This window comes from Neovison vison, chromosome X, assembly GCF_020171115.1.
Source record: "Neovison vison isolate M4711 chromosome X, ASM_NN_V1, whole genome shotgun sequence".
In the NCBI taxonomy this organism is placed as follows: Eukaryota; Metazoa; Chordata; class Mammalia; order Carnivora; family Mustelidae; genus Neogale; species Neogale vison.
This window is the reverse complement of record NC_058105.1, coordinates 67130666-67158397: the sequence shown is the minus strand read 5'-3', so window position 1 is coordinate 67158397 and position 27732 is coordinate 67130666. Positions and strand designations below refer to the sequence as shown.

At 38.3% G+C, this 27732-nt stretch overlaps 1 protein-coding gene across 1 annotated transcript in view; it reads right to left on the bottom strand.

The window, feature by feature from the left end:
• ZDHHC15 (zinc finger DHHC-type palmitoyltransferase 15) overlaps nt 1-27732 on the bottom strand; it is a 201653-nt gene that overhangs the window by 125967 nt on the left and 47954 nt on the right. The window contains exon 2 of the mRNA XM_044235924.1: nt 25998-26024. Coding sequence (XP_044091859.1) covers nt 25998-26024 — 27 coding nt within the window. The remainder of the gene's footprint in view (nt 1-25997; nt 26025-27732) is intronic.

The window sequence follows — 27732 nt, the reverse complement described above, 5'->3', positions numbered from 1 at the left end:
TCTTGGATCCTGTTGGTTAGGATCTTGTTGAGAATCTTAGCATCCATATTCATCAGTGATATTGGTCTGAAATTCTCCTTTTTGGTATGGTCCTTGCCTGGTTTGGGGATCAGGGTAATGCTGGCTTCGTAGAAAGAGTCTGGAAGTTTTCCTTCTGCTTCAATTTTTTGAAACAGCTTCAGGAGAATAGGTGTTATTTCTTCTTGGAAGGTTTGGTAGAATTCCCCAGAGATAGGAACAGCAGCTATAGCTTTAGCAATTAAAAGAATCCTCACTAAAATCCCCATTTTTGGCCCAAGATAGAAATTCCCAGATTATTACCAGGGGAAATTTGTCAGTGAGACAGTCATCTCTCTCTCTGAGTAGTAGACACCTATCAATGAGGTTTTGATTCTAATATTTGAGTTCACTGCCTTAACTTCCTTTCACTGCCTTAAAAACTTGAACAAAGAGTTGTACCTTCTCTCCAAGCTATTCGAAGGATTATTTGGAGAGAATGGGGTTGGTGGCCCATATATTGTAGCCAAAGAGCTAAGGATAATTCATGAGAACACAAAAATTGTCCAGGAGTTGTTCCCATTATTTAGCTACCCTCTGCCCCAGGAGAATACAAGATTTTCTCAAGTTGTTTTTTAAAAGATTTTATTTATTTGAGAGAGAAAGAGAATAGAGTGAGAGGAAAAGACAGTGTGAGGAGAGATAGAATCCTAAGCAGATTTAATGCTGAGTGCAGCCACAGGGCTCGATCCAACAACCCTGAGATCATGACCCGAGCCAGATGCACACTCAACTTACTGAGCCACCCAGGCACCCAAAGAGTGGCTTTCAAGGTTTAGTCAGCTACTCCTTAGGAGTCTGTTTGATGGTAGCATCAAATTCTAGTGCCAATATATGGCATCACATTTTAAAAGAGCATGATTTTCCTTATTGATATCAATTTCAAAAGTTAGGGTTATCTCTCAAATATCCTGTATTCCCTTAATTATCCATTTGGTCTCTACGATCTATCAATTTATATAAACCTTTTATGAAGCTGGTTATATTCAGTCTATACCAATTCTGGGAGGTAATGAGTTTCATACGTTTTCTAGCCCCTGTGTAAAGCAGGGCTTCATTTTAATTGTCTTGAACTCAATATTTTCTTCAGTTTCAAAGAGCTTTCTAGTCCCAGCATATTGGAATTTGGTAAACAACACAAAGCTAACAAAACACATAGGCTATGTGAATTTATAAACTTTGACTATAGCCCTTCTGTTTTTCTATGCTGAAGAGGCCTCACTCTTTGGTCTGTTTTGAGCCCTGAAATGCCACGCAAAATTACAATGGATTTGGATTCAGATTATTTGGGTTTGAATTCTAGATCTGCCACTTAATAAGTATGTGTTCCTGAGAAGCTGGTTAACTTTGCTGATCTCATGATATATGGATACACACACAGACACAAACAACCTTATCAATTTGCCTGACAAAGTTTAGAGAACTAATTGACTTAAATGTAAAAGGATCTCATATACTCTTAGGACTTAGTTGACATCAGTTTTCTTCCTCTCTTTCCTTCCTCTTAAGTCTTAGTGGTTTGTGTTCTGAGATATGGTAGTAAAAAGTACACAGACTTCAGAGGAAGACACACAATGGCTTTGTTCAAAAAGAGGAAAGTGGTTTGTTTCCAGTGTTCTTTTTGATAATGTTTACTTAACGCTTCATTGGTTCATTGATTGTGGAAATAAATAAGTATACAAGGCAACATCACTTAGGGAATAACCTTTGGCTACTTTCCCGGTTTAAAATTGATAGTTGGAATGCCACCATTCTGTATGTATCATTTGGATTAAATATAGCCCAATGCCTCCATGTTGTCAGGGATACTCACAGTCAACACCAAAGCAGAACAGAAAATCTCTACTTTCCACATAGTAGCTAGGGATTTGTAAGCCAATTTTTCACTGGCTTGGAAAGTGGCTGGGGTTATCACAATCCTAGCTTGGTTCCCTCAGAGTGTATTTCCTTTTTTTAGATGCAACCAATAAATTCTGTACCTCATTAACATAATGTTGGCTTGGTTTATTTTAATATAAAATTTTACATTTGGAAAAGTCCTTAGACACCATTTAGATCAACAGTCTTCATGATGTATAAATGTATAAATCTGCTTTGCACTGTTGCTAACAATTGTTCATCCAGCTTTTGTTTGAATACCTGAAGTAATGGGAAACTTAACTCTTAGGGCAGTCCATGCTATTGTTAGATTTTAGGCACATCTTCCTCATACTAAGCAGAAATATGCCTCCTGGTAATTCTCTCCCATTGTTCCTAACTTTGGTCCCAGGAAAGAAATCATATTTGCTTAAAACCAGACTGGTATCTATACATTTAATGATCTCTTAAAACTCAATAAGACAAAATACTCAATAAAAAATAAGTAAAAGACTGAGATACTTTATAAAAAAAAAGATAGAAAGATGGCAAACGAGCACATGAAAAGGTGCTTATTTTTAATCGTTACATAATTGCAAAGTAAAACCACAAGGAGATACCACATTATGCACAATAAAATGTTTTAAAATCCCTGACAGCATTAAGTGACAGTGAGGATGTAGAATGACTAGAACTCTCATTTATCACTGATGGAGACGCAAAATAGTAGAACTACTTTGCAAAACAGTTTAACAGTTTCTTAGAAAGTTAAACATACAATTACTATACAACCTAGCAATCCACTCTCAGGTATTCACTAAAGAGAAATAAAAATATACATTTCTGTGAAGGCCTGTACATTGATATTCTTATCAGCTTGATTCATAATAGCCCCAAACTGGAAAAAAAACGCAAATGTTCATTTACTTGTGAATAAATAAGCAAACTGAGGTACATCTATAATATAGAATAATACTCAGCAGTAAAAATAAAAAGAAACCACTCATATATGCACTGACATGGATGAACCTTAAATGCACATTACTAAGTGAAAGAAGCCAGATACAAAGGGTTATGATTCAATTTACAGGAGATTCTAAGAAAGGTAAAACTATATAGAGAGAGGGGGAGGAGTCAAAATGGCAGAGAAGTAGCAAGCTGAGACTACTTCAGCTAGCAGGAGATCAGCTAGATAGCTTATATAAAGAGTGCAAACACCTGCAAATCCATCAGCAGATCGAAGAGAAGAAGAACAGCAATTCTAGAAACAGAAAAACATCCACTTTCTGAAAGGTAGGACTGGCGGAGAAGTGAATCCAAAGTGACGGGAAGATAGACCCCGGGGGGGAGGGGCCGGCTCCCGGCAAGCGGTGGAGCAACGAAGCACAAAATCGGGATTTTAAAAGTCTGTTCCGCTGAAGGACATTGCTCCAGAGGCTAAACCGGGGCGAAGCCCACGCGGGATGAGCGTGGCCTCAGGTCCCACAAGGTCACAGAAGGATAGGGGGTGTCTGAGTGTTGCAGAGCTTGTGGGTATTGGAGCGGGAAAGCCGGCTACAGAGACAGAGCCGACAGTAAGCTCACAGCTCCGGGGTACCTTGAACCGGTCACAGGCTCGGTGAGCTCAGAGCTCGGCCGGAGGTCAGGCAGACGGGAGTTACTGGGTGCTGTTCTCTGAGGGCGCACTGAGGAGTCGGGCACCGGGCTCTCAGCTCCTCTGGGCCGGAGACCAGGAGGCCGCCATTTGTATTCCCGTCCTCTGGAACTCTACGGAAAGCGCTCAGGGAACAAAAGCTCCTGAAAGCAAACCCAAGCGATTACTCAGCCCGGCCCCTGGTAAGGGCGGTGCAATTCCGCCTGGGGCAAAGACACTTGAGAATCACTACACCACGCCCCTCCCCAGAAGATCAACAAGAAATCGAGCCAAGACCAAGTTCACCTACCAAGGAGTGCAGTTTCAATACCAAGGAGAGCAGCAGAATTCCAGAGGAGGAGAAAGCAAAGCACGGAACTCATGGCTTTCTCCCTGTGATTTTTTAGTCTTGCAGTTAAAGTAATTTTTTTCTTTTTCATTTTTTTTCTCTTCTTTTGCTAAAATGTTTTTAAACTTTAACCCTCTTCCTTTTTAACGTTTTTTAACTAGTTTATCTAATATATATATTTTTTCTTTTTCATACTTTTCTTTATTCATTTTCGTTTTTTAATTTTTTTTTTCTTTCTTTCTTTTTGAACCTCTTTTTATCCCCTTTCTCCCCCCTCACGATTTGGGATCTCTTCTGATTTGGTTAAAGCATATTTTCCTGGGGTTGTGGCCACCCTTTTAGTATTTTACTTTCTCCTTCATATACTCTGATCTGGACAAAATGACAAGACGGAAAAATTCAACACACAAAAAAAAAAAAAAAAAAAAAAAAAAAAAAAAAACAAGAGGCAGTACCGAAGGCTAGGGACCTAATCAATACATACATTGGTAATATGTCAGCTCTAGAATTCAGAATGACAATTCTCAAGGTTCTAGCCGGGCTCGAAAAAGGCATGGAAGATATTAGAGAAACCCTCTCGGGAGATATAAAAGCCCTTTCTGGAGAAATAAAAGAACTAAAATCTAACCAAGTTGAAATCAAAAAAGCTATTAATGAGGTGCAATCAAAAATGGAGGCTCTCACTGCTAGGATAAATGAGGCAGAAGAAAGAATTAGCGATATAGAAGACCAAATGACAGAGAATAAAGAAACTGAGCAAAAGAGGGACAAACAGCTACTGGACCATGAGGGGAGAATTCGAGAGATAAGTGACACCATAAGACGAAACAACATTAGAAAATTGGAATTCCAGAAGAAGAAGAAAGAGAGAGGGGAGCAGAAGGTATACTGGGGAGAATTATTGGGGAGAATTTACCCAATATGGCAAAGGGAACAAGCATCAAAATTCAGGAGGTTCAGAGAATGACCCTCAAAATCAATAAGAATAGGCCCACACCCCGTCACCTAATAGTAAAATTTACAAGTCTTAGAGACAAAGAGAAAATCCTAAAAGCAGCCCGGGAAAAGAAGTCTGTAACATACAATGGTAAAAATATTAGATTGGCAGCTGACCTCCACAGAGACCTGGCAGACCAGAAAGAGCTGGCATGATATTTTAAGAGCACTAAATGAGAAAAACATGCAGCCAAGAATACTGTATACAGCTAGGCTATCATTGAAAATAGAAGGAGAGATTAAAAGCTTCCAGGACAAACAAAAACTGAAAGAATTTGCAAACACCAAACCAGCTCTACAGGAAATATTGAAAGGGGTCCTCTAAGCAAAGAGAGAGCCTACAAGTGGTAGATCAGAAAGGAACAGAGACAATATACAGTAACAGTCACCTTACAGGCAATACAATGGCACTAAATTCATATCTCTAAATAGTTACCGTGAATGTTAATGGGCTAAATGTCCCAATAAAAAGACACAGGGTATCAGAATGGATAAAAAAACAAAACCCATCTATATGTTGCCTCCAAGAAACTCATTTTATTGTGAATTTTTCCGCCTTGTCATTTTGTCCAGCTAAGAGTATAGGAAGGAGCAAGTAAAATACTAAAAGGGTGGCAACAATCCCAGGAAAATATGCTTTAACCAAATCAGAAGAGATCCCAAATCACGATTGGGTGAGGGATCTCCTCTGCTTGGGATCTCCTCTGATTGGGATCTCCCAATATCTTCTGATTGGGATCTCTTCTGAGTTGGGGGTAAAATGAGGTTCAAAAAGAAAGAAAGAAAAAAAAGAAAAAAAAAGAATTTAAAAAAGAGATTGAATTAAAAATTCAATCAAGAATTTAAAAAAGAATTTAAAAAAGAGATTGAAGAGATTGGGATCTCTTCTGATTTGGGGATAAAAAGAGGTTCAAAAATAAAGAAAGAAAAAAAAGAATTAAAAAAAAAGAAAATGAATAAAGAAAAGTATAAAAAAGGAAATATATATATATATTAGATAAACTAGTTTAAAAACGTTAAAAAAAGAAAGGGTAAAAGTTCAAAAAAATTTTAGCAGAAGAAGAGAAAAAAAATGAAAAAGAAAAAAATTAAATTAACTGCAAGACTAAAAAATCACAGGGAGAAAGCCATGAGTTCCATGGTTTGTTTTCTCCTCCTCTGGAATTCTGCTGCTTTCGTTGGTATTGAAACTGCATTCCTTGGTAGGTGAACTTGGTCTTGCCTGGATATCTTGTTGATCTTCTGGGGGAGGGGCCTGTTGTAGTGATTCTCAAGTCTTTGGCCCCGGCGGAATTGCACCGCCCTTACCAGGGGCTGGGCTGAGTGATCCGCTCGGCTTTGCTTTCAGGAGCTTTTGTTCCCTGAGCCCTTTCCGTAGAGTTCCGGAGGACAGGAATACAAATGGCGGCCTCCTGGTCTCCGGCCCGGAGGAGCTGAGAGCCCGGGGCCCCGCTCCCCAGTGCGCCCTCAGCAAACAGCTCCTAGTAACTTCCGTCTGCCTAACCTCTGGACGCGCTCCGAGCTCACCGAGCCTGCGACTGGTTCAAGGCAACACCAAGCTGCGAGCTTACTGTTGGCTCTGTCTCTGTAGCCGGCTTTCCCATTCCAATATCCGCAAGCTCTGCAACACTCAGACACCCCCGATCCTTCTGTGACCCTGAGAGACCTGAGGCCACGCCGACCCCGCGTGGGCTTCGCCCCGGTTTAGCCTCTGGAGCGATGTCCCTCGGCGGAACAGACTTTTAAAAGTCCCGATTTTGTGCTCCATTGCTCTGCCGCTTGCCGGGAGCCGGCCCCTCCCCCTGGGGTCTATCTTCCCGTTGCTTTGGATTCATTTCTCCACCAGTCCTACCTTACAGAAAGTGGTTGTTATTCTGTTTCTAGAATTGCTGTTCTTCTTCTATCTGCCGATGGATTTCCAGGTGTTTGCAATCTTTAGATAAGCTATCTAGCTAATCTCCTGCTAGCTGAAGTAGTCTCAGCCTGCTACTTCACCACCATCTTGACTCCTCTGGGGTTCAAGAAACTCATTTTAAGCCCGAAGACACCTCCAGATTTAAAGTGAGGGGGTGGAAAACAATTTACCATGCTAATGGACATCAGAAAAAAGCAGGAGTGGCAATCCTTATATCAGATCAATTAGATTTTAAGCCAAAGACTATAATAAGAGATGAGGAAGGACACTATATCATACTCAAAGGGTCTGTACAACAAGAAGATCTAACAATTTTAAATATCTATGCCCCCAACGTGGGAGCAGCCAATTATATAAAACAATTATTAACAAAATCAAAGAAACACATCAACAATAATATAGTAATAGTAGGGGAGTTTAACACTCCCCTCACTGAAATGGACAGATCATCCAAGCAAAAGATCAACAAGGAAATAAAGGCCTTAAACGACACACTGGACCAGATGGACACCACAGATATATTCAGAACATTTCATCCCAAAGCAACAGAATATACATTCTTCTCTAGTGCACATGGAACATTCTCCATAATAGATCACATCCTCGGTCCTAAATCAGGACTCAACCGGTATCAAAAGATTGGGATCATTCCCTGCATATTTTCAGACCACAATGCTCTGAAGCTAGAACTCAACCACAAGAGGAAGTTTGGAAAGAACCCAAATACATGGAGACTAAACAGCATCCTTCTAAAGAATGTACAGGTCAACCGGGAAATTAAAGAAGAACTGAAAAAAATCATGGAAACAAAAGATAATGAAAATACAACGGTTCAAAATCTGTGGGACACAACAAAAGCAGTCCTGAGAGGAAAATATATAGTGGTACAAGCCTTTCTCAAGAAACAAGAAAGGTCTCAGGTACACAACCTAACCCTACACCTAAAGGAGTTGGAGAAAGAACAAGAAAGAAACCCTAAGCCCAGCAGGAGAAGAGAAATCATAAAGATCAGAGCAGAAACCAATGAAATAGAAACCAAAAAAACAATAGAGCAAATCAACAAAACTAGGAGCTGGTTCTTTGAAAGAATTAATAAAATTGATAAACCCCTGGCCAGACTTATCAAAAAGAAAAGAGAAAGGACCCAAATAAATAAAATCATGAATGAAAGAGGAGAGATCACAACTAACACCAAAGAAATACAAACTATTATAAGAACATACTATGAGCAACTCTACGCCAACAAATTTGACAATCTGGAAGAAATGGATGCATTCCTAGAAACATATAAACTACCACAACTGAACCAGGAAGAAATAGAAAGCCTGAACAGACCCATAACCAGTAAGGAGATTGAAACAGTCATTAAAAATCTCCAAACAAACAAACGCCCAGGGCCAGATGGCTTCCCGGGGGAATTCTACCAAACATTTAAAGAAGAACTAATTCCTATTCTCCTGAAACTGTTCCAAAAAATAGAAATGGAAGGAAAACTTCCAAACTCATTTTATGAGGCCAACATAACCTTGGTCCCAAAACCAGACAAGGATCCCATCAAAAAAGAGAGCTACAGACAAATATCCTTGATGAACACAGATGCGAAAATTCTCACCAAAATACTAGCCAATAGGATTCAACAGTACATTAAAAGGATTATTCACCACGACCAAGTGGGATTTATCCCAGGGCTGCAAGGTTGGTTCAACATCCGCAAGTCAGTCAATGTGATACAACACATGAATAAAAGACAGAACAAGAACCATATGATACTCTCAATAGATGCTGAAAAAGCATTTGACAAAGTACAGCATCCCTTCCTGATCAAAACTCTTCAAAGTGTAGGGATAGAGGGCACATACCTCAATATCATCAAAGCCATCTATGAAAAACCCACCACAAATATCATTCTCAATGGAGAAAAACTGAAAGCTTTTACGCTAAGGTCAGGAACACGGCAGGGATGTCCATTATCACCACTGCTATTCAACATAGTACTAGAAGTCCTAGCCTCAGCAATCAGACAACAAAAGGAAATTAAAGGCATCCAAATCGGCAAAAAAAGTCAAACTTTCACTCTTCGCAGATGATATGATCCTGTATGTGGAAAACCCAAAAGACTCCACTCCAAAACTGCTAGAACTTGTACAGGAATTCAGTAAAGTGTCAGGATATAAAATCAATGCACAGAAATCAGCTGCATTTCTCTACACCAACAACAACACAGAAGAAAGAGAAATTAAGGAGTCAATCCCATTTACAATTGCACCCCAAACCATAAGATACCTAGGAATAAACCTAACTAAAGAGGCTAAGAATCTATACTCAGAAAACTATAAAGTACTCATGAAAGAAATTGAAGAAGAAACAAAGAAATGGAAAAATGTTCCATGCTCCTGGATTGGAAGAATAAATATTGTTAAAATGTCTATGCTACCTAAAGTAATCTACACATTTAATGCAATTCCTATCAAAGTACCATCCATCTTTTTCAAAGAAATGGAACAAATAATTCTAAAATTTATATGGAACCAGAAAAGACCTCGAATAGCCAAAGGAATATTGAAACAGAAAGCCAAAGTTGGTGGCATCACCATTCCGGACTTCAAGCTCTATTACAAAGCCATCATCATCAAGACAGCATGGTATTGGCACAAAAACAGACACATAGATCACTGGAACAGAATAGAGAGCCCAGAAATAGACCCTCAACTCTATGGTCAACTAATCTTCGACAAAGCAGGAAAGAATGTCCAATGGAAAAAAGACAGCCTCTTCAATAAATAGTGTTGGGAAAATTAGACAACCACATGCAGAAAAATGAAATTAGACCATTTCCTTACACCACACATGAAAATAGACTCAAAATGGATGAAGGACCTCAATGTGAGAAAGGAATCCATCAAAATCCTTGAGGAGAACACAGGCAGCAACCTCTTCGACCTCAGCCGCAGCAACATCTTCCTAGGAACATCACCAAAGGCAAGGGAAGCAAGGGCAAAAATGAACTATTGGGATTTCATCAAGATCAAAAGCTTTTGCACAGCAAAGGAAACAGTTAACAAAATCAAAAGACAACTGACAAAATGGGAGAAGATATTTGCAAATGACATATCAGATAAGGGACTAGGGTCCAAAATCTATAAAGAACTTAACAAACTCAACACCCAAAGAACAAATAATCCAATCAAGAAATGGGCAGAAGACATGAACAGACATTTCTGCAAAGAAGACATCCAGATGGCCAACGGACACATGAAAAAGTGCTCCATATCACTCGGCATCAGGGAAATACAAATCAAAACCACAATGAGATATCACCTCACACCAGTCAGAATGGCTAAAATTAACAAGTCAAGAAATGACAGATGCTGGCGAGGATGCAGAGAAAGGGGAACCCTCCTACACTGTTGGTGGGAATGCAAGCTGGTGCAACCCCTCTGGAAAACAGCATGGAGGTTCCTCAAAATGTTGAAAATAGAACTGCCCTATGACCCAGCAATTGCACTACTGGATATTTACCCTAAAGATACAAACGAGGTGATCCAAAGGGGCACGTGCACCCAAATGTTTATAGCAGCAATGTCCACAATAGCCAAACTATGGAAAGAACCTAGATGTCCATCAACAGATGAATGGATCAAGAAGATGTGGTATATATACACAATGGAATACTATGCAGCCATCAAAAGAAATGAAATCTTGCCATTTGCGACAACATGGATGGAACTAGAGCGTATCATGCTTAGCGGAATAAGTTAAGCAGAGAAGGACAACTATCATATGATCTCCCTGATGTGAGGAAGTGGTGATGCAACATGGGGGCTTAAGTGTGTAGGAGAAGAATAAATGAAACAAGATTGGATTGGGAGGGAGTCAAACCATAAGTGACTCTTAATCTCACAAAACAAACTGAGGGTTGCTGGGGGGAGGGGGGGGTAGGAGAAGGGGGGTGGGGTCATGGACATTGGGGAGGGTATGTGCTTTGGTGAGTGCTGTGAAGTATGTAAACCTGGCGATACACAGACCTGTAACCCTGGGGATAAAAATATATGTTTATAAAAAATAACATATTTATTTAAAAAAAACTATGTAAAGAGAAAACAGGTAATTGGTTGCCAAGGTGAAAAGTGATGACAGCTTATAAATGGGGAAGCGGGATATTTTGAGGATAATGTAAATATTCTTTATCTCAATGGTGGTGGTGTTTACATCACTGTATATATTTGTCAAAACTCATCAGCCTGTATATTTATAAGAATGATTCTTATTGTATGTAAATTATATCTCAATAAACATGACCAGAAAAAAACCCCAAACAGATCTAAAAATGAGTCTTTTTTCTGGGGTGATGTTATGTAGCTAACAAGCCAAGGAACAAAGGCAGTCATTGGGAGCTGGAAGAGATAAGATTTTGTATCTTCCCTTAAGCCTCTGGAAGGAGCATGGCTCATAGATATATTTTCCCACTTCTGCCCTCTAGAACCATTTCAGAATAAATTTTGGTTGTTTTATGCCACCATGTTTGTCATAATTTGTTATGATAGCCCTAGAAAATGAATACAGTCTATACTGTTTTTTCATCCATAAATGAGCCCATGATAATCCTTCATAGGGCTGTGATGAGAAGTAAATGAATCAATACCCCTAAGGTACATTATAGCAGTAGCTGGCATATAAGTGGATTTGAAATGGTATTTTTATTTATTTATTTTTCTTTTTTTCTTTTTTTTTTCCTACAATTTATTTATTTTCAGAAAAACATTATTCATTATTTTTTCACCACACCCAGTGCTCCATGCAAGCCGTGCCCTCTTTTTTTCTTTTTTTTGAAAGATTTTATTTATTTATTTGACAGAGAGAGATCATAAGTTGGCAGACAGGCAGGCAGGCAGAGAGAGAGGAGGAAGCAGGCTCCCTGCTGAGCAGAGAGCCCGATGTGGGACTCGATCCCAGGACCCTGAGATCATGACCTGAGCCGAAGGCAGCGGCCCAACCCACCGAGCCACCCAGGCGCCCTCTATAATACCCACCACCTGGTACCCCAACCTCCCACCCCCCCGCCACTTCAAAAAACTTTATTTATTTTAGAGAGAGAGAGTGCACAAGTGGAGGGGAGTGAGGAGGGCAGAGGGAAAGGAAGACTCTCAAGGATACTCCACATTGAGTGTGAAGCCCAATACTGGGTTCAGTCCCACAACACTGAGATCATGACGTGAGCTGAAATCAAGAGTCAGATGCTTAACTATGGAAAGAACCAAGATGCCCTTCAACGGATGAATGGATAAGGAAGATGTGGTCCATATACACTATGGAGTATTATGCCTCCATCAGAAAGGATGAATACCCAACTTTTGTAGCAACATGGACGGGACTGGAAGAGATTATGCTGAGTGAAATAAGTCAAGCAGAGAGAGTCAATTATCATATGGTTTCACTTATTTGTGGAGCATAACAAATAGCATGGAGGACAAGGGGCGTTAGAGAGGAGTAGGGAATTTGGGTAAATTGGAAGGGGAGGTGAACCATGAGAGACTATGGACTCTGAAAAACAGTCTAAGGGGTTTGAAGTGGCGGGGGGGTGGGAGGTTGGGGTACCAGGTGGTGGGTATTATAGAGGGCACGGCTTGCATGGAGCACTGGGTGTGGTGAAAAAATAATGAATACTGTTTTTCTGAAAATAAATAAATTGGAAAAAAAAAAGAGTCAGATGCTTAACCGACTGAGCTACTCAGGCACCTCTGAAATAGAATGTATTATAATTCTCTAACCTTAGTTATCTTTTAGTCCCCAGTCCCTTTATCTGTTAACTGGTAAAAATAAAAATATTGACCAACAACCTCTAAACAAACAAACAAAAATGGGCCTCTTCCTTTGCTATCTTTTCATTTTAGGTTTTCTAACATTTAGCATAATAGGTAGCTATTTATTCTGCCTTCCCAGCCTAACATTTTCATTTTTCTGATAGTCATATTTAAATGTGTTGGGGATTCTAGTCTGTATGATAGAAACCAGTGCCAAGCGGTATGCAGCAATGGCAGGAAACAAAATCATGACTCTGAAACAGCATTGGCTGCATTCTGATATTTCCTCACACATATAGATCTCATCATTTCAGTTCCATATATGCCCCCACTAAGGCGTAAACTGTTGCAAGAGGGTGTTGCAGGAGTCATATTGGGAAGTACAAAGGAGCATGTAAGTTCTAGCTCAGGCCACTTTGGAAGGATAAAATCAGGGGAGTAATAGCTTTGAAATGTACATTTAGATGTAGCTATATCAAAAGAGACTTGTCAAAATGTGAAGGAGCAAAATTACTTTTTAAAGTTTTTACCAAGTTACAATAGACATCACTGGATTTTTAGTTTTTAGTTTTTTTTTTTTCATTTGAGTATAGTTGACACACATTAGTTTCAGATATACAACATAGTGATTCAACTTCTCTATATATCATGTTATGCTCATCAGAAGTGTAGCTACCATCTGTCCCCATACAATGTTATTACAATATCGTTTACTGTATTCTCTATGCTGCACCTTTTATTCCTGTGACTTATTCATTCCTTAACTGAAAGCCTGTATCTCCCATTCTCCTTCACCCATTTTGCCTGTCCTTGAACCCCCTTCCCTCTGGAAACCATCATTTTGTTCTCTGTATTTATATGTCTGATTCTTTTTTTGTTTATTCATTTGATTTGTTATTTAGACTCCACATATGAGTAAAATCATATGGTATTTGTCTTTCAAAGTCCGACTTATTTCACTTAGCATAATACTCTGTGGGTCCATCCATGTGGTTACAAATAGCAATATCTCATTCTTTTGTAAAGGCCTATTCAGCCAGAGCAGCCCCCCTCCCCGGTTGAACAGTCATTTTGTTGTTTATGCGGTAAAACTTAAATGGACCCTGGCCCCCCGCAGGGGAACTTACTTAAAAGCAAGTCCGGGAAACCAGTCCCAGGTAACAAAGCCCAAATACAAGGGTGGGTCAGGTCAGGTGGAGATAACAGTCCCAATGCAGGGATGAGTCAGGTCAGGTGGAGACATCCAATCAGTAAAGAGCACATACTGTCTCCCTAGCTACCAAGGAGTGTGGGCCACGCCTTTTGGGCGCCAATTCTGACCAAGGTGATAGGCTAGTTCAAATAGCTACTATGGGGTGAATTATAATTCAATTGGCCACCCATGTGGGACCAAGTATGACTGTGCAGCTTTCTCTGTGTGTTACAATCTCATTGGCCACCTATGTGTGGCCAAGCCCAACCACATGGCCTTTGCTCTATAAAAGTTAGTCTGTAAGGCAGGGAGGGGTCATCACCCTCTCTGAAAGGCACATCCCCAACTGGTCTGTTTGACGGTTGGTTTGATTCTCGATGCTTGGCATGAAATAAAGCTTTGCTTGATCTTTGCTTTGTATCAGTCTCACTCCTTTAACCATGGACCTATTATTGGGGGACCCAATACTTTCCTTCATGGCTGCATTATTTTCCGCTGTATATATACACACTATTTTTTGTTATCCATTTGTAAATTGAAAGACACTTAGATTGCTTCCATATCTTGTTTACTGTAAGTAAATCTGCAGTAAACATATGGGTCCATATATCTTCAAATTAGTGTTTTCATTTTCTTTGCGTAAATACCTATTAGTAAAATTATTGGCTCACATGGTATTTCTATTTTTTTTTAACCTCCATACTGTTTTCCACAGTGGCTATAATAAATTTACACTCCCAACAGCAGTTCTTGTGTGTTCTTTTTTCTCCATATCCTCACCAACACTTGTTACTTCTGTGGTTTTGATTTTAGCTATCCTGACAGATATAAGGTGATGCCTTACAGTTTTGATTTGCAGTTCCCTGTTGATGAGTGATGTTGAGCATCTTTTCATATGTCTGTAGGTCATCTGTATGTTTTCTTTGGAAAAATGTCCATTCAGGTTTTCTGTCCATTTTTTATTTGGATTGCCTTTCCAAAAAAGACATTTTTTTGGTGTTGTGATGTTTAAGTACTTTATATATTTTAGACATTAACCTCTTCTCATATACATCATTTGAAAATAACTTCTCCCATTTAGTAGGTTGCTTTTTGTTTTGTTGATGGTTTCCTTCAGTATGCAAAAGCTTTTTTATTTTGATGTAGTCCCAATAGTATACTTTTACTGTTGTTTCCCTTACCCCAGGAGACATACCTAGACACATGTTGTTATAATTGATGCCAGAGAAATGACTGCCTGTGTTCTCTTCTAGGAATTTTATGCTTTCAGGTATCACAGTTAGGTCTTTAATCCAATTTGAGTTTATTTTTGTTTATGGTATAAAAAAGTAGTCCAGTTTCATTCTTTTGCATATAGCTGTCCAGTGTTCCCAGAACCAGTTAATAAACAGACTGTCTTTTCCTCATTGTATGTTCTTGTCTTCTTCATCATAGATTAATTGATCATATAATTGTGGGTTTGTTTCTGGTGTCTCTTCAGTTCCACTGATCTATTTTTGCTCCATTGTGTCTACTTTTGTACCAGTACCATACTATTTGGATTACTATAGCTGTGTAGTTCATCTTAAATACTGGAGTACTTGAAATCTGGAATTGTGATACTTCAAGCTTTGTTCTTCTTTCTCAGGATGGTCCTTACAAAAGTAATCAAGTCAAGATGAGATCATACTGCATTAGGGTAGGCCCTATGACAGGTGTTCTTATAAGAAAAGGGAAATTTAGATACAAATACAAACATAGAGAAGCTGGTCATGCAAAGACAGAACAAGAAAAGAGCTATGTTGCCACAAACCAAAAAACACAAAGTATTGCCAAGAATCACCAGAAGCTAGGACGAGGCAAGGAAAGAGTCTCCCCTGAAAACTTCAGAAGGAATATGAACTTGACTAAACCTTAATTTTGGACGTCTAGTCTCCAGAGCTATGAGAGAATAAATTTCTGTTCTTAAAGACACCCAGTTTGTGGTAACTTGTCATGACAAACTTGGAGAATTAATACAATTCCTAATAAATTCCAATCTCTAATGCTCTAAGAACATTGTAACAGTAGCAAATAGGCACAGACTTTGGTGTCAGATGTACCCAGGATCAAATCTTGACTTTGCCACTTAATATATATATTTCATTTGGGAACTTAATGTCACTAAGTTTCACTTTCTACATCTATAAAATTGTCATAAAAGTACCTGTTCTACACGGTGTGTAGAGCACTAAATAAGATGATGTATGTAAGTCTCTTGGCATAGTACCTGGCACTATGATAAGTACAAAATAAATAGTAGTAGATATTATTATTGTTATTAACATTGGAAAGGACTTAAAGGTCTTTCTTCTAAGAAGTATAATATATTTTAGGACTATAATTCCTACTACTACCTTTAAAAATATATTGTCAAAAGCCATGCATTCATATTTTGTAAGTAGAGCAACCGAGATCAAAAGAAGTAGCATATGTTGACCTAGTCATGCTGAATCCAGTGAACAGAAGGAACTAAAGCCTAGATAATCTGAACCACAGTCCTGAATATTATATATTGTATAATCCTTGCTACACAGGATTCACAAATTCTTTTTTAAGACATGAGTACATATCTTTTTCTATAGATCATTAGAAACAAAGTCCATAATAATAATTTTGCTTTCATAAGACTGTTTTACATAGATGATCTTATTCAGCATCATAGTATCTGTATTTTGAAGATCTTGATATGAGGATCTGGGATGCACCTGATGTTAGCAGTTTAATAGGGTTCAAGGATAGGTGAGGATAGGAGATGAATTTAGGAATGACATCACGCACAATATGTCAGAAAAACCCAAATATAATCAAGAATAACATATTGAACCAATAGCATGGAGGACAAGGGGCGTTAGAGAGGAGTAGGGAATTTGGGTAAATTGGAAGGGGAGGTGAACCATGAGAGACTATGGACTCTGAAAAACAGTCTGAGGGGTTTGAAGTGGCGGGGGGGGTGGGAGGTTGGGGTACCAGGTGGTGGGTATTATAGAGGGCACAGCTTGCATGGAGCACTGGGTGTGGTGAAAAAATAATGAATACTGTTTTTCTGAAAATAAATAAATTGGGAAAAAAAAAACCACACACACAAAAAAAGAATAACATATTGACCATAGTTGCTTATCATCAAAAAGGGCCATTAATCATTTTAAGTAAAAGTTTCACTCGTCCTTTGAGAATTCATTTGCATACTAGTTTCATACTAAATTCTCTGGTTTCCCTTTTCAAGTTAAAAAGAGTTGTAGCTATTTACCTTTTTAGAAAAAGATGTCATTCCTAAATATTGAACTTCTGTGGGCTGAATTGTGTTCCCCCAAGATTTACATGTTGAACTCCTAACCCCCAATACCTCAGACTGTGACTGTATTTGGAGATAGGGATTTTTAAAAGAAGAACTTAATTTAAAATGAGGTCCCTAGGGTGAGCCCTAATCATTATGACTGGTGTCCTTATAAAAAGGATATTAGGACACAGAGAATGAAGACCATGTAAGGACACAGAAAGATGGCCATCTACAAACCAAAAAGAAGAGCCTCAGGAGAAACTAACCATGATAGTATCTTAATGTTGGACCTCTCACCTCAAAAACTGTGAGAAAGTAAATTTCTTTGTTTTAAGAATTCAGTTTGTGGTACTTTGTTATTGCAGCCCTAGCAAGTTAATATAAGAATGATTTATGTTTCCAATTAAAAATCCAGAGCATAGGGGTGCCTGGGTGCTTCAGCAGGTTAAAGCCTCTGTCTTCGGCTCAGGTCATGATCCCAGGTTCCTGGGATTGAGCCCCATATTGGGCTCTCTGCTCAGCAGGGAGCCTGCTTCCTTCCCCCCCCCCTCTCTGTGCCTGCCTCTCTGCCTACTTGTGATCTCTCTCTGTCAAATAAATAAATAAATAAATCCATTCATACGGCACAGGAAATCTTCAGTTAGGTTTTGAGCACTTATCTCGGTGTTCTTAATAATAGACTATTTTATACTTATTACTGTAAAATTACTATATAATGTGGATTTGGGGAACCAAATGAAGCTCTCTTTAGAGGCTAACCTACTTCTAAAAGAATATTATATTGCAGCACAGGGGTGGCTCAGTCAGTTAAAATTTGACTTCAGCAAGGTCATGATCTCAGGTTCCTGGGATCAAGTCCAGTCCTGGGATTGAGCCTGGCATTGGGCTCCCTGCTCAGTGGGAATTCTGTTTCTCCCTCTCCTTCTTGCTCTGCCCATCCCACTCCACTCAAGCTATCTCTCTCAAATTATTAGTTTTAGAGGTAGAATTTAGTGATTCGCTCATTGCATATAACACTCAGTGCTCATTATATCATGTACCCTCCTTAATGCCCATCACCCAATTATCCCATCTCTCCAACCACCTCCCTGAAGCAACCCTGTGTGTTTCCTAGAGTTTAGCATCTCTTTTGGTTTGCCTCCTCTCAGTATTCATCTTATTTTATTTTTCTTTCCCTTCCCCTATATTCATCTGCTTTTGTCTTAAATTTCAGATATGAATGAAATCATATGGTATTTGTCTTTCTCTGACTGACCAATTTCACTTAGCATAATACCTTCTAGTTCCACCCACATCATTGCACATGGCAAAACTTCATTCTTTTTGATGGCTGATTCCACTTTTTGATTCCACTGCGTGTGTGTGTGTGTGTGTGTGTGTGTGTGTATCTCACATCTTCTTTATTGCAAAGGACCATATTTTTAAATAAAGTATCTAGGTTTTGGGTGGTTATAAATTTGGAGAGAGCTCTTCAAATAAGTAAAAGAACCATTAAGCAGACAAGAAATGGAAAAACTTTTGCAGTATGTTTGATTATGGCTTTCTTAAGCTGTGGAGACTGAATAAAAGGTTATGTGATTTGAAGTCTTCATTTATTTGCCAATAATATTTTCTTTGCTGATGCCAAATAATATTCCCACTGGCAGTTCCTACACTACTTTAATAGTGCAGTGTAAATTGAAACAAGACACAAATTCCTCATGTTATAAGGGACACAGATATTAATTAGGCCTATTGGTCAGGTTCTAGGCAAGGTTTACCAATTCATGCCAGATACTTGGATGTCTAATACTTTCTGAATAAATTTTATGGCATCTCCTAGTAACCAACTCTAGTCTTAAGAAGTTCCTTATAAGTCTAACTTTCTCTCTTCTGGTTACAATCAAATCTAATTTCAGCTTATTTATCCCACTGTCTTTGAGAGCCCTCACATAAAAATGTTATAACTGATACTGTTCATACTTAACATTTACAAAGCAGTTTACTATTGTATACTTCAATTCCCATATAATTTCATGCTTGCTAACTTACAATAAATCTGTAACATGTTACTAAACTCATCTCCTTTTATAGAAATTGAGGTTCAGAGAAGTTGAGTTACTTACTAAAAATCACAGGGCTAGTAAATGATAGAGCTGTAAATCCAATTCAGATCTTCTGTGCCTAAATTCTGTGCTTTGTCCCATTATGCCCCACTGCAGAATAAAGAAGCAAAATCTAATTCTTTATTATATTGATAAATATGAGAGCTATCAGGAAAAAAGTGCTTGGAATCAGAATTCTAATGTCAGGAAGGAGCTTAAAAATCATACATTGTATTTCCTTGATGATGAGTGATATTGAGCAACTTTTCATGTGTCCATTGGCCATCTATATGTCTTTTTTGGAAAAATGTCTATTCATGACTTCTGCCCATTTCTTAAATGGATTATTTGTTCTTTGGGTGTTGAGTTTGATAAGATCGTTATAGATTTTGGATACTCATACTCAGGTATATCATTTGCAAGGATCTTCTCCCATTCCAATACCTTTATCAGCTATTGACATACCTTTATCAGGTATGTCATTTGCAAATATCTTCTCCCATTCTAATGGTTGCCTTTTAGTTTTGTTGATTGTTTCCTTCACTGTGCAGAAGCTTTTTATCTTGATGAAGTTCCAATAGTTCATTTTTGCTTTTGTTTCCCTTGCCTCTGAAGATGTATCTAGAAAGAAGATGCTATGGATGATGTCAAAAAGGTTGTTGTCAGGGGTGTTAGAGAGGAGAAGGGAGTTGGGTAAACTGGAAGGGGAGGTGAATCACGAGAGACTATTGAAAAACAATCTGAGGGGTTTGAAGTGGCGGGAGGGTGGGAGGTTGGAGTACTAGGTGGTGGATATTATAGAGGGCACAGATTGCATGGAGCACTGGGTGTGGTGAAAAAATAATGAATACTGTTTTTCTGAAAATAAATAAATTGAAAAAAAAAAGTTGTTGTCTGTGTTCTCCAGAATTTTGATGGTTTCCTGTTTTACTTTTAGGTCTTTTACCCATTTTAAATTTATTTTGTATGTGGTGTAAGAAAGTGGTCCAAATGGATAAAGAAGCTGTGGTAGTTATCTACAGTGGAATATTACTCAGACATAAAAAGGAATGAAATCTTGCTATTTGCAATGATGTGGATGGAGTTAGAGTGCATTATGCAAAGTGAAATAAGTCATTCGGAGAAAGATAAATACCATATGATTTCACTCATATGTGGAATTTAAGAAACGAAACTGATGAACATAGGGGAAAAAGAGAGAGGCAAAACATAAAAGAGACTTAACTATAGAGAACAAATTGAGGGTTGCTGGAAGGGAGGTGGGCAGGGGGGTTGGATTAAACAGGTGATGGGCATTAAGGGCAGCACTTGTTGAGATGAGCCCTGGTTGTTGTATGTAAGTGATGAATCACTAAATTCTACATCTGAAACTAATATTACACTGTATATTAACTAACTGGAATTTAAATAAAAACTTGAAACAAATAAACAATCGTACATTATGACCACAAAAGATCCTGAATACACAAAGTAATCTTGAAAAACAAAACTGGAGGTATCACAATTCCAGACTTCAATTATATTATAAAGCTGTAGTAATCAGTATGATACTGGCACAAAAATAGACACATAGATCAATAGAACAGAATAGAAAGCCCAGAATTAAACCCAAAATTATATGGGTAATTAATGTTTAACAAAGCAGGAAAGAATATTGAAAAAGAAAAAAGAGAGAAAAACCAAGAAACAGTGTCTTAACTATAGAGAACAAACTGATGGTTACCAGAGAGGAATGGGGATTTGTCAAATAGTCGATAAGAGAAGAAGAAATCATACACTGTGGTAACATAATCTAAAGAATTTAAATCCTGGTAACTGGACTGATGCTACTAGGAAGGCTCTGAACAGAGTCGAGCTTACAAATGACACTCCACACTGGTGTGATTGAGTTCATTGGTAATATACATAAAATGAAGATACAGAACTTTGGATACTAGATTAAACAGCAATTGAGCATCAGGTTTCTCATTAAGGATCTCAGCTAAGCAAATAAGGAAGCTGTAGATTGAAAAGTAAAAGACCAGTGCAGGTTTACTTAAGAGTACAAACTTTGAAGTCAGACAGGTATGGGTGTAAATTCTCCCACTTACTAGGTAGATGACCTGGGATAATTTAGTTAACCTTTCTAAACTTCAGTTTCCTTCACAATAAAATGGATACAAGAGTGCCTGTATCACTGCATTTATGTAAATATTGAAGGACTTAATGTACATATAAAACTTAGTAGGGTACCCAACCAACACAATAAGTGATAGTTTCCAATAATAAGATAATTGTCATTATTCTTATTATGATAGAGCATAAGTAAAGCCCCAGCTCAACTTGTCTTCAAAGTGTATTGTGGAAAATTATGTTTATATTATGTTTATGCACATACATAAAGTGATCTCTGACCTGAGGAACCATACGTGAGAAAAAGAGACAACTTAAGACTTGCTCTAAGGCTACAATAATAGTAGCAAATATTTGTTAGGCCATAGTATGGCTTTACTTACCACTGTTCTAAGTGTTTTGCATGTATGAACACATTAAATTTTCATAGCAACTCTATGAAATAGGTTGTATTAGTATTTCTATTCCAGAAATGATAAAATAGACACAAAAAGGTTGAATAATTTACTAAGAAGTAGTGGTACCAGGACCAGAATTTAGTGAGGATAGCTCCAGAACCCATACTTTTAACTACCGTGTTCTACTGTCTTCCCACCACTCTACTCTGTTGCCTCTATAGCCAATTCCTCTGTTAAATGATTAATACCATGAAGGCTTATTTGTCAAATGCTTTATCTGCATCTATTGAAATGATTATATGGTTCTTACTCTATTATTAATGTGGTATAACACACTGACTTGCACATGAAGAACCACACTTGTAACCAAGGAATAAATCCCACTTGACCATGAGGAATGATTTCTAAATATATTGTTGGATTTGGTTTGGTAGTATTTTACTGAGGAATTCTTTTTTAAAAAAGATTTTATCTATTTATTTTGACAGAGAGAGAGACAGTGAGAGGGGGAACACAAGCAGGGGGAGTTGGAGAGGGAGAAGCAGGTTTCCCACTGAGCAGGGAGCCTGTTGCTGGGCTCGATCCCAGGACTCTGAGATCATAGCCTGAGCTGAAGGCAGACACTTAGTGACTGAGCCATCAAGGCACCCCTTACTAAGGAATTCTGCATCCGTGTACATCAGGAGAATTGGCTTCTAGTTCTCTCTTTTTTTTTTTAAGATTTTATTTATTTATTTATTTGACAGAGAGAGATCACAAGTAGGCATAGAGGCAGGCACAGAGAGAGAGAGGAGGAAGCAGGCTCCCTGCTGAGCAGAGAGCCCGAAGCGGGACTCGATCCCAGAACCCTGAGATCATGACCTGAGCCGAAGGCAGCAGCTTAACCCACTGAGCCACCCAGGCGCCCTCTAGTTCTCTTTTTTAGTGGAGTCCTTATCTGGCTTTAGTAACAGGGTAATGCATTTGAAAAAGTACAACATCCATTCATGATAAAAACACTCAACAAAGTAAGTTAAGAGAAAACATCCCTCAACATCATAAAGACTATATGTGAAAAACCCACAACTAATATTATCCTCAGTGGGGAAAAGCTGACAACTTTTTCTCTACAGTAAGGAAGAAGACAAGGATGTCCACTCTCACCACTGTTATTTAACATAGTAATGGAAGGCCTAGCCACAGAAATCAATGAAAAGAATTGTACTCAAACTGGCAAGGAAGAAGTAAAACTTTCACTCTTTGCAGATGATATGAAGTGTTATATAGAAAACCCGAAGATTCCACCAAAAAACTGCTAGAACTGATATATGAATTCAGTAAAGTTCCAGGATACAAAATCAACATAGAGAAACCTGTTGCATCTCTGTATAGCAATAATGAAGCAGCAGAAAGAGAAATTGAGAAAACAATTCTATTTACAACTGCAACCAAAATAAGAAGATAACTAGGAATAAACCTAACCAAAGAGGTAAAAGAACTGTACTCTGGAAATTAGAAGACACTGATGAAAGAAATTTAAGAGGACAGAAATAAATGGAAAGACATTCCACACTTATGGATTGGAAGAACAAATATTATTAAAATGTCTATAGTACCCTAAACCATCTACACATTCAATGCAATCCCTACCAAAATACCACCAGCATTTTTAACAGTGCTAGAACAAACTATCCTAAAATTTGTATGGAACCACAAAAGACCCTGAATAGCCTAAGGAACGTTGAAAAAGAAAACCAAAGCTGGTGGCATCACAATTCTGGACTTCAAGCTCTATTACAAAGCTGTAATCATCAAGAGAGTATGGTACTGGCACAAAAACAGATACATAGATCAATGGTAGAGAATAAAGAATCCAAAAATGGACCCTCAACTCATGGTCAACTAATCTTCAACAAAGCAGGAAAGAATATCTAATGGAAAAAAGACTCTTCAACAAATGGTGTTGGGGAAACTGGACAGCCACATGCAGAAGAATGAAACTCGACCATTCTCTCACACCATACACAAAGATAAATTCGAAGTGGATGAAAGACCTCAATGTGAGACAGAAATCCATCAAGATCCTAGAGGAAAACACAGGCAGAAACCTCTTCCACTTTAGCCGCTGCAAATTCTTGCTAGACATGTCTCCAAAGGCAAGGGAAACAAAGGCGAAAATGAACTAATGGGACTTCATCGAGAAAAAAACCTTTTGCATACCAAAGAAAACAGTTGACAAAACCAAAAGACAACCGACAGAATGGGAGAAGATACTTGCAAATGACATATCAGATAAAGGGCTCGAATTCAAAACATAAAGAACTTATACAGCTCAACACCCCAAAAACAAATGATCTAATTAAGAAATGGGTGCCTGGGTGGCTCAGTGGGTTGAGCTGCTGCCTTCGCCTCGGGTCGTGATCTCAGGGTCCTGGGATCGAGTCCCGCATCGGGCTCTCTGCTCAGCGGGGAGCCTGCTTCCTCCTCTCTCTGCCTGCCTCTCTGCCTACTTGTGATCTCTCTCTGTCAAATAAATAAATAAAATCTTAAAAAAAAAAAAAGAAATGGGCAGAAGTCATTCACAGACATTTTTCCAACGAAGACATCCAGATGGTCCAAAGACACATGAAAAGATGCTCATCACCACTTATCATCAGGGAAATGCAAATCAAAAACACAATGAAGTATCACCTCACATCTGCAGAATGGCTAAAACCAAAATCACAAGAAACAACAAGTGTTGGTGAGGGTATGGAGAAAGGGGAGCCCTCTTGCATTGTTGGTGAGAATGCAAACTGGTACAGTCAATATTATGGAAAATATTATGGGGATTCCTCAAAAAATTAAAATAGAACTACTCTATGATACAGTAATTACACAACTATGTTCTTACTTCAAAAATACAAAACAGTAGTTGAAAGGGATACAAGCACCCATATATTTATTGCAGCATTATTCAAAATAGGAAAAAGTAGAAGCAGCCCAAGTGTACCTTGATGGATGAAGAAGATGTGGTGAATATATACAATCAAATATTACTCAGCTCCAGAAAATTAAATCTTGAAATTTGTAACAAAACAGATGGAGGTAGAGAGTATAATGCTAAGTGAAGTAAGTTGGTCAGAAAAGGACAAATACCATATGATTTCATTTATATGGAATTTAAGAAACAAAACAAGAAAGAAACAAAAACAAAACAAGCACAGAAAAAAAAAAGATGAAGAGAGACAAACCAAAAAACAGACTCTTGGGGCGCCTGAGTGGCTCAGTGGGTTAAGCCTCTGCCTTCAGCTCGGGTCATGATCTCGGGGTCCTGGGATTGAGCCCCACATCAGGCTCTCTGTTCAGTGTGGAACCTGTTTCCCTCCTCTCTCTGTCTCTGCCTCTCTGCCTACTTGTGATCTCTGACTCTCTGTCAGATAAGTGGATGAAATCTTTGAAAAAAAAAAAAAAACAGAAAAAAAACACCCCAGACTCTTAACTATAGAGAACAAACTAGTGGTTACCAGAGGGCAGTTAGTTTGGGGGATGGTGAAAGAGGTGATGGCGAATAATCGGTACACTTATGATGAGCACTGAGTAATGTATAGAATTGTGAATCACTATATTGTACATCTGAAATTAATATAATACTCTATGTTAAGTATACGTCATTAAGATAAAAAAACAAAAATGCATAATATAAACATTATGTAATTACTGAATTACAAGTTAATCTCATGAAGTGAGAATTAAAAGTGGCTATATAAATACTTATGGTTATGCCTGAAAAAAGAACATGAGACTATGTTTGTTAAGACTCATGCTTAGTTCACACATTTCTTAATGGAAAATTCCTCAGTCTCTTCACAGTGGTAGTATAAATTGCAGATTAAGACAGATAGGGGTGAAGAATGGAGAATAAGTAAATTTATTGCAACTGTGATGGTGAAGGACTTATCCTTTTAGATTTCCTTGTGGGACCCTTTTCCCACAACTTTAAGAAGGAATGAATTGCTCAGGAAAGCAAGGTACCTAGGACAACAGTGATGAAGCAGGAGCCTAGGGTCACTATGGCCAACAACATGGTTGCCTATGTCTTTCTCTATCATAAATACTGGTAACTTCCAATTTCCTGTCCTATAGCGAAAGGGGTCACTGAAAATATGTTCTGCTTTATCTCTGGGTAAGCTCAAGGTATGCCTCCTGAAAAAATGTTAACCTAAACTTTCCACTCAGTTCAATATTTCTGGGAAAGTTGCTCAATTTATAGGCTTTTATGTAATTCACTTTTAGAAAGAAAGAGGGATACAACTCTGACAAATATAATTTACAACATTATCTTACCTTTTTCTGCTGGGCTCAATACAGTCACTGTGAAAAGAAAAGAGAAAGGTCAAAATTAGTGATATTTAAAAACAATTTTTCTTTTCCTTTTTTAAGATATATTTATTTATTTGAGAGAGAGAGAGAGAGAATGGGAAAGGGCAGAGGGAAAGAGAGAGTATTAAGCAGACTCCATGCTAAGCATGGAGCCTGATGAAGGGCTTGATCTCACAATCCTGAGATCACGACCTGAGCCAAAACCGAGTCAAATGCTTAACCACTGCACCACCCAGGTGCCCCCAAACATCATTTTTCTAGTCCATCTTTCCATAGAATCATTTTTGAGCTATGTATTCAGTGGAATAACACTTTAGGAAAACAACCAGACTGCGAAGATGAGGGAAGGCAAGCATGATTAAATTCCATCCTTTGCTATCTTTCTTCATCTTAAATTTGAGTTAATTAAGAATTTGTACTCATTCAATGAGTACAGCTATAACCAGATTTTTAAAAATTCTACCTATGGGAAAATCTTGACCTATGTAAGAGCTTAAAAGCCAATCAATTAGGAGATGACCACTCATTTTCTCAAAGTAGTCACTGGAGAACATCTTTAAATACCAAACTTCTCTTATATATTTAGAGTTAATTTAGTGTGGAGGTTGCATGCCAGCTCTGAGGTCAAACTGCCTGGGTTAAAAACCCAGTTGCACTATTTTGTGACCTTAGGCAGGTTTCTTAACTTCCCTAATATTACCTACCTTACAAGGTTACTTGAGATTCCAATGAGTTAATGCATGTAACTGCTGTTTAACATACTACCTAGTGCAAGGCAAGGATAAAATAAATATTAACACTTCTTATTATATTGGAACTGTGATTTTTGTAGAGTATCAGAACTGGAAGAAACTGGAAGCAGAAGCTGGAAGCAACTACCTGGCTTATCTGTCTCATCTTTCAGCTCAGAAAAAAAGGACTAGAGTTGAATCAAATAATTTGTCCAAGGTCACAGAGCAAATTAATGGTAGAGATGGGACTAAATTCCAGCCCCCAAGGCTTTTTGAATGAACTGTATCTATACCTTCTCCAAACATTCTTCACTGCCTTATGTGATATATACATAATTTTTGCTCAGAATGTCATTTGAGCAAAGTAAGGCTTTTCTTTAATCACCAACATCTGTGAGCATTTATACTAAGGGTTAAGGCAAAGTGAAACTATAAGGCATGGCTTCCAATCTTGAGAAATTATTCAGTTAAGATGGTTTTCAGGGGAGCTGGGGTGGATCACTTGGTTAAGCATCTGACTCTTGATTTTGGATCAGGTCATGATCTTAGCATCCTGGAATCCTGCCCTGAACTGAGCTCTGCACTGGGTGTAGAGCCTGCTTGGGATTCTCTCTCTCTCTCTTTCTCTGCCCCTCCCCCACCACTTGCATGTGCACTCTCTTTAGAAGAGGAAAAAAAAATTTAAATTAAAAAAACAAATGGTTTTCATACACAAAGATAAATACTTATGGTCAGAAAAATGGGGGGAAAATCCAAACACAGAGTGATAGGGGCTATTCTATTCTATTCTAGGGGCTATTTCCTCAAGTCATTCATCAGTTATACTTCCTGTTTCTCTTCATTTCCAGGTCTACTTTTGTTGAGTCTTAAAAATTTATCCTTTTGGGAGGAGGAGTCAAGATGGCGGAGAAGTAGCAGGCTGAGACTACCTCAGCTAGCAGGAGATCAGCTAGAGAGCTTATCTAAAG